The sequence below is a fragment of the Azolla caroliniana genome, unplaced genomic scaffold (assembly GCF_043228905.1).
Source record: "Azolla caroliniana isolate FFs.n. ecotype wild unplaced genomic scaffold, voAzoCaro1.0.p SCAF_16, whole genome shotgun sequence".
NCBI classification, from domain to species: domain Eukaryota; kingdom Viridiplantae; phylum Streptophyta; class Polypodiopsida; order Salviniales; family Salviniaceae; genus Azolla; species Azolla caroliniana.
The window spans coordinates 11,254,480-11,263,019 of NW_028230451.1; the positions used below are offsets into that span (position 1 = coordinate 11,254,480).

The 8,540-nt window shown below is 40.5% G+C and overlaps 1 protein-coding gene across 1 annotated transcript; it reads left to right on the forward strand.

Moving 5' to 3' along the window:
• The first annotated feature begins 200 nt into the window (after positions 1 to 200).
• FUT13 (fucosyltransferase 13) lies at positions 201 to 1,948 on the forward strand. Its single transcript, XM_087332589.1, has 3 exons — positions 201 to 730; positions 930 to 1,103; positions 1,198 to 1,948. The coding sequence occupies exons 1-3, from the start codon at positions 224 to 226 to the stop codon at positions 1,768 to 1,770; spliced, it is 1,254 nt and encodes a 417-aa protein (XP_087188715.1). The 5' UTR covers positions 201 to 223; the 3' UTR covers positions 1,771 to 1,948.
• The last annotated feature ends 6,592 nt before the right edge of the window (positions 1,949 to 8,540 follow it).

Consider the following 8,540-nt stretch of genomic DNA (forward strand, 5'->3'; position numbering starts at 1 on the left):
TTCCTTGTATGTGTGTGTGTGTACATACATACATACATACATACATACATACATACATACATATTATGTATGTATATGTATATACATTGTGTGCGTTTGTTGTGTTGACTAATGGTGTGCTGCCCTGCCCTGCCCTGCTTCTTTCTACCTTTTTGAGTTTTATAAAGAGGGAGATCGGGAGGGAGAGAGAGAAGCAGAATGCTGCTGCTACCGCAAACCCTTCATGGCCACCAGGCTCTTCTTCACCATGGCGGCTTGTCTCCTTTTCTTCGTCTTCATCATCATCTTCTTCTTCAGCGTCTTTACCATGACGGACATGGATACCCTCCTGTTCGGCGCCTTGGCAGGAGGCCCCTCCTCCCGCACAATCAAGAACAGTAGGTACATGGCTCCCTTGAACACCTCCTCCTCCTCCTCCTCCTTTACAGATCTCTTGGACGCATACAACCAGTGGGATGCGAAGGTGGGTTGCTCGTCAATGTCTCGTGACGCCAATTATGGTGCATCAATCAGCCATAACCCTAGCCTGCAGAGCCCTCACCCGGTGGCATGCTCCTCCCTCAAGCAGAAGCATGTGATCGTGTACATCAAGGAGTGGACATGGATCCCTGACAACATCCAGAACCTGTATTCCTGTGACTGTGGCCTCACTTGCATGTGGACAAAGTCCCAAATCCTGGCTGATGATCCAGATGTGCTACTTTATGAGTCAGTCACTCCGCCACGCCAGGTAATTATCACCATAGTCCTTTTCTATTTCTTCAGGCCTTTTTGACTTTCAATCGTGCCCTTATTAATGAACGAACAATCATGTCGATTCGATTTGCATGTAGATGTCGTTATGTATGCATACCAATTTCCAGATCCTGGATGTCAAACTTGAGTAAGATTGTTAAGGCTATGAGTGGATTGCTGTTTATGCTTATCAGAGGCGTAGAGGAGAGCCATTGAGGGCTTACATGGATTTAGAGGCAGGAAGACGGCGTAGTGGATTTGAAGACATATTCATAGGGTATCATGCAGGTGATACAGTTCAAGCAACATATGCAGGGGCATCATTTCACATTCAAAGGAGCTATTTCACCTCTTCAATCAAGAGAGATGTATGTATGAAAGGATTCTACTTCTTGATATATTTGGTTTCATCTATAATACACCCACGATAGTCACTAACCATTACATATTTGCCTCATGTAGGACATCCTGGTATACTGGTCTTCATCTCGATGTCTTCCTAACAGAGACAAAGTTGCAGCGGAGCTACTTTCTTATTTGCCACACCATTCTTTTGGGAAGTGTTTAAATAATGTTGATGGTCCAAATGCTATGTTAACCATGTATCCGCACTGTGCAGAAGGGCAAGGTGATAGAGTATATTGGTCCTATCACTTGCATTGTACCATGTCACATTACAAGTTTGTATTAGCAATTGAGAATACGTGGACTGAGAGCTATGTCACAGAGAAGCTCTTCTATGCCTTAGATGCTGGAGCGATTCCAATATATTTTGGAGCTCCGAATGTGTTGGATTTAGTCCCACCTGGATCAATTATCCAGGGTTCAAAGTTTAAAACCATGGAAAAGCTGGGAGAGTATGTGAAGCAGGTAGCAGCTGATCCAGTGTTGTATGCAGAGTATCATGCATGGCGAAGATGTGGAGTGATGGGAAACTACTATCAGACAAGGGCTGTAAGCCTTGATTCTCTTCCATGTAGGTTGTGCTCAATAGTCAGCAAAGCTGGTGGAAAGATGGCGACGACTTTATCATGAACAGCTTTCTCAGATTCATGACTCTTGTGCACTTCTCTGATGCTGACACATGAATTCTGATTGGATTTATGATTTCCTTTCTTGATTTTGGTACATAAGGCCTTAATGAGAATTCGAAAGCTGAAATAGGATTGCTTCTAAATAAGTAACATCCACAAACTTAATTTTCCATCCATTGCCAAAACATCCCATTTCCTTTCCACCCCCTCTGCTCAGAAGAGATCCTTGATTCAGAAACTTTGTAGGGATGAAACTGACAAATTGTATGATGGGCAGATTTCTTTATCAGTCAAGACATCATATTTTTCCGTGCATGTATCCGAATGGGGGAGGATTATTAATGACAAACATATTAAATGCCTTTTCATAAATGTTTTCCACCAATGCTGGCTTCTCTCAGGTGCATTACTTATGTGGGTTTATGCTCTCTCGTCTTTCATTGCTGCTCCACATTACATCCAAATTTAAGGAGATAATTTGATCTTCACATTTTCATGTCATCTGATAGACAAATCAATGTTTAGGGAGCATCATCCAAAAAATACCAAACACGAGTATATGATGATGATGGGTTTATCAAGTATGTATGCAACATGGAATCACAGCATAAATACCCCTAGAATTGCTGGTCATCCTATATTTATAAGTTATAACCAAAGTAGAGGAGTAACTGTGGCACCATTTAGTTGATCATTCCATGGTTTCGGCAACCAATATAGCATCATCAAAAGCATACATACATCAATGTGATGATGTGGCATAAATTTCTTCTTATGATGATAGATATATTTGTTTCTAGTTCATATATTTGTTTTCCTTACATTTCGTTTACTATCTTGATGGAGCGTTGTTCAACTGTAGTGGCAGTGGCAGGCCGTAGTTTCTTGTTCAATAAAAACAGCCTTTTCTCTTCTTTTTTTAATCTACTTGTGGCAATTCCAAAAGTCTCTTGTATTGTCTTGTCATATGGGCTTTGCTAAGCATCCATGTGATCATTTCAACATCATTCTGCAAGTCCCTTTTGTCACATAGTAAATTTATCCAATGAGTAGTGTCTCGAGCCTTAAATCTTGGTATTTTGACATCACTCTCTGGGAGGTGATAAATTTGTGACGTTTCAACTGAAATGCAAAGTGTGAATTGTTCAATTTGATTTTTCCTATTTTCCTACTACAAACCTTTAATGATACAGACTCGACATGTCAACGACTATTTAATGTAATGGCTTTTAATTAAATTTGATTCATTTCTCCTTTGACAAACCTTTCATAACATGCACATCATTGCTATTAATGTTTCATGAGTAAAAGGGAATACCCATGTAATTTTTTTGCTTTTCTATTAGACTAGTCCTTTAATAGCGTAAAATTTCTAGAAATTCATGCATCAGCATGGAAGGTTTCTTTTATAGATGCAATGTTAGCGTCATGATATTATATCATGCTAAATGTTGCAATTGTATTGATGTATTGATGTTTTTCAATTGCCATCAGTTTTGGGTGAATTGTTGCTTAACCTTGTGAACTTGATTAGGTTTGATTGTTTGGATTTCAAGGTGTGTGGGCTACCCTCACGTTTTGGTTGCCTCCATATGGATATCTCTGGAGCTCTTGAAATGCCATGATGCATATGTCATTTGATATTGTTTTTAGTGTACCAGATGAATCTCCTTATGATTGAGATGGCCAACAAATTTTGCCAAATAGATGACCCTCTATAGGCCCCTCTAGTCAAACCCGTTTTGATTGCGTCATTCATTAGAGTATTGAAGCAATATAATGTTTTACTTAAACTAACTCAAAGAACTACATTACTTGAGCCACCCTTCTCTAAAACCTTATCTATTGGTTTTGGTGCTCCTTGCTTTTGTCAATATATATAGATTTAAGGTAGAAATCAAACATACTCAATCGGTATGCTTACTACAAATATTATATTTCTAGGGTCACCCACATGGTCTTGTTGATCGACTCTCCCATGACAATCACTTCTAGGAATTATATTGTGCTCTTGCATTCAATTATAGGTGCTAATTTGATATATCCCATTCGGTATCTTCGAACCCGAGAGTCGGTGAATTCAACCCCGCAATGCTTACAAAAATTGGAAGACTCCTCATTCTCGATAGATCGATAACAGTCTTGAAAATGCCCCCTTTGAAGTTGTAGATGTTGTAGCTGCATACAAACAATTGTTTTCACTCATCCTTGAGTAGACTTGTGAGTGATAAGTTGGACGCCAAGAAGTTGGTTCTTTCCATGTGTGTCATTGGGCCGATGTTGATGGTGGAGACGAGTATGGAGGGGTTTAGAAAGTCATCATTGACTTCATGTTTTGTTCCTAGCATGAGACAAATGGAAAACTTCAATTATTAGAGAATGAGCATCCAACATGTCATTTTTCCGATGAATGCTAAATTAGCCATAAGGTAAAGGAGGTGTGTAGTGATCAACGTGGAATGTGAATGTTGACCCTAATAGGTAGTGGCAAAAAACATTCACAGGGTCTATGATTTTTCTCTTTGTGTCATGGATAATTTTTCTCTACTTTTTTAGAGGTGGGAAGTTGCAACTAAGTATTGTTTTCCAAAAATTGGTGTTTGGGCAATCTTTCCCATCATCTTAGGAATACGACTTGGTTTAGTTTATGTTGGTTCCCATCTGAACCTAAGTTGTATCTAACACACGAACATATTTTTCCTGACTAAAGCAATCAATGTAAATGGCCATTTGGTAAGCCACAAATTGGGAGAATTTGCACCTACTTGAAGTTTCCTAAGGAAATTGAAGATCTTCTTGGTGAAGAGCGCATAGGTACTAGAGGTGCTTGTAACTGAACATATGGTAAGCCACAAATTGGGAGAATTTGCACCTACTTGAAGTTTCCTAAGGAAATTGAAGATCTTCTTGGTGAAGAGCACATAGGTACTAGAGGTGCTTGTGGGTGTCAAAAAGATTGAATTGATGTGTCATTCCCTATCCTTTCGAGTTATATTATTTACAAGTTACAACTTTCTCATGTCACCATGCTTCATTAGAAAGATGATTCTGCAACACTAGTAGTACCACCACTTATACAACTTTAGGAGGACATTGTAGATGGCTATTTTTCAGACCAATATGTGGAACTCTTGTTTAATTAGAGATTTACAACAAGGGCCTATAAAGGAGTATCTTGACGACTTGAACCTTGATTCTTAGTGTTGGTCGATGAGAATGGTGTCTGGTTAACAATTCCATGAGGAGGTGTGGAAAAGTACATGAGGTATCAAAGCATCCAACTATATCATCATATTTACCTTAGGAACCAGGAAAAGCCTTTTTGTTGATAGGGATCAGAGCATCTAGGTTGGCTTTGGCTTTGGTAATGACCTCATTGATAATGTCCCAACAAAATGTGGCGGGATATTGTGAATGTGCATTTGGAAATGACTAGGTTGAGCCTTTGTCTCTAGACATTTCTCCAAGCATTTTATTGTGATAATTTGTGGTGCATTTTAGTGTACATATATAGAATCATGAAGGTTCTTGATGATGGATACAAGAAGATATACATGAGTATAGAAACAAAATAATATATTGATAGCAATCAATAAGAAATTTGTAGAATATCCAACGCGAATGGGTAGAAATATTCTTAATAAAAGAAGTTTAATTACAAAAGCTTGATTATCGTTATGATTGGTAGTAAAAAGACTTTGATTGGGAGAAAATCCATTGTTGTGTTGTTGAGTGTGCAAAGAAAAACAATGGAATTCTAGTTTGTGATAGTTAGGGTTTGGTGAAAGACATAGCTCGAAAGGCATGCAAAGAGATGAAATTATTAGAAACTTAATTAACATTAAGCAAAATTGAAGAGGGAAATAAAGAACAAAGAACTCAGTTCACTTGATCACCTCCAATAAAGGTGAGAGACAGATCCAAGTCCCCTACGGGTGTTCCATACCACTATGTGCGGACATTGATCATGTCTTGGGTTTGAAGGAGGCACACTTGTATGAAGCTAGAGCTTTGCCATACTATCAGAGTCTCTATCTCAAAACAATAAAGAATAGAGATGCCCCTAACAATCGGCAACAGTTCGGTTCGGTTTGAGAGGATCAAAATCGAACCGAACAACGAAACCGTTAAACCGAACCCTTAAAGTTTTTTAAACCGTTAAAACCGCGATTTCATAGTTCGATTTGGTTTTCAACTAAAGTCAAATTATAATTTATAAATTTATAAATTTTTTATTTTTTATTTTTAAATTTTTTTTAAAGATGTTCCTAAAATGTGAGAATAAGGCATGAAAATGAAAAGATTGTTTAAAAACAAATTTTTTAAATTAAAAAAAATACCGTTAAACCGTTTAAACCGTAGTTTCTAATAGTTGAAACCGAACCGTTTGAACCTCACTTGAACTGAATCGATTAAACCGTTAAGCTACAGTTTCGTGGTTCGATTCGGTTCAAACTGAACCGTTGCCGATTGTTAGATGCCTCCTTCACGAAGGTACCTAGTCTTCTTATGTACGCTCAAACCCGAGACCTTTGTGTGTTTTTCACAATTGGTTGCTTTTTTCAAGAAAATGTAACCAAGTGATGAAACACTCTCAAGTTATCTCCCACCATAGGATTGAGATAACTCAATCCTCAACCTTCATCCTTACAAACTAGTCCATAACTACAGTTACGATTATATGCTCGTAACAAAAACCAAACAAAAAATGAAGGTACTCAAGTGATAAGAGTTATCCACTTGAATGATAAAGTCGATGTCTTGAATTGAGCTAGGATCAATGAAGGAAAACTGTGAGCTATAATGCTGAAGTGATGTCAATAATGTGGATATGGACATGGCAATGAACATGTTGCCTATCCAAGTACTAAATTGTACTAAAAGAAATATGTATCATGGACAATAATGTGGATATGGACATGGACATATACACATAGACATAAATTGTACTAAAAAATAAAAATTTAATACATATATGCATGCACTTAAACAATCATGTACAATTACACATATACACTCAGGTGAATGCCTATGTGCACATAGACCTAAAACCAAGTAACCACATTGTGAAAGTTAGCATGCGGAAGCGTTCGACAAACTGGCTTAGCCGGATAGCAACAGAAAATGAGAAAAGGTTTAATGGAGAACTTAACATAGAGAATACGCGTGGGAGAGAGAGAGAGAGAGAGAGAGAGAGAGAGAGAGCAGAACATAAACTCAATTAAAAAAATAACACTCTGAAAACTCTCTATACATAGAATGTGCTCAGAGAGCAATTTTATACAAGTCCATAAAGAAATGACAGAAGTACTGACATGTACTTCAATGCTCACATGTGCGACTATCACGGACTCCCAAAAATATGCCTATGTACTAGGCTGGATCCGTAGGCCTCTAACGGCCTACCGGTTTCAATCCGATCCGGGTCTCCTGGTTCCGGATATCATCCAGACACCAATCCAGTTCTCCGATCCGGATACTGATCCGACTCTCCGATTCGGATACCGATCCGGCTCTTGCTTATTCAGCCGATCCGGATCCGGTTGAGCTTGCTCGCTCAACACTCCCCCTCAAGCTCAACTTGAGGTCAGATCGTGGTGTCAATGTCTGCAGTAGCCAGTCCTTTCCTCCGGCTCCTTCTGATGTCCTTCCGCCTTGCTCGCGCTCCTCCTCCGGTCCAATTCCGCTTACCGCGACCAGTCCGGTACTGCGCACCTCGACCTCCTCACACTCCTCATCTGGGTCTTGGCCTTCTTCCGGCCGGCTTTGTCGTTCTTGACTTTGCCGCCGTTGCCGCTTGCTCCGACTTGTTCGGATGTGCCAACTCCTTCGGTCGGCTCGGCTTCCTTTATCTGCTCGTCTCTTGCCTTGGTTCTTTCTTCCTCTCCGACTCCTTGTTCGGTGCCATCGGTTCCCGTTCTTGTTCTCCCCCTCAAGTGTGGCATATCAAAATGCTATAGGCTGAGCATCTCCGAAAAATGCTGCAACTTGTCCGACCCGAGCGGCTTGATGAAGATGTCGGCAACGTGCCGATCCGTGTGAACATACCGAAGTTCAACTTCACCGCTTAGGAACCACTCGAGAACAAAGTGATAATGCACTTCTATGTGCTTTGTCCGAGCATGGAATACAGGGTTCTTGGCGAGCTGTATGTGCTTATGTTGTCACAATAATTCAGGATTGGGGTAGGCACCTCGATCTGAAGGTCTCGCAGCAGTTGCCGAAGCCAGATGGCTTCATAGGTGGCATTGGTAGCACCCCGGTACTCAGCCTTCGTGCTCGATAGAGCCACTGTCGGTTGCTTTTTGTTGCTCCACGCAACAACCGTGCTACCTAGAGAAAACATGTAACTGGAGGTGGATAAATGATCTGATGCATCAGCCTAGTTGGCATCGGTATATCTGACTAGCTTCGCAGCTATACCGTGTCGGTATAACAGTCCTCGGTCCTTTGTGCCGCTAACATACGAGAGTATCCGGTGTGCGCACTGAAGGTGCTCGACGGTCGGCTTCTCCATTAACTGGCTGATCACTTCGACTGGGTAACTGATGTCGGGTCGAGTGATCGTCAAGTATATGAGGCTTTCGACAATTTGTCGGAACCGTTTCTCATCGCAGGCCGGGCCGGAGTCCGGACGTAGCTTCAGGTTCCGGTCTAGGGGTGTGGAGATTGGTCGGCATTCAGTCATGCCGAACTTGTACAACATATTCAACACATAATGGCATTGTGAGAGCAATATACCATCGGGGGTTTGGATCTCCTCAATCCCAA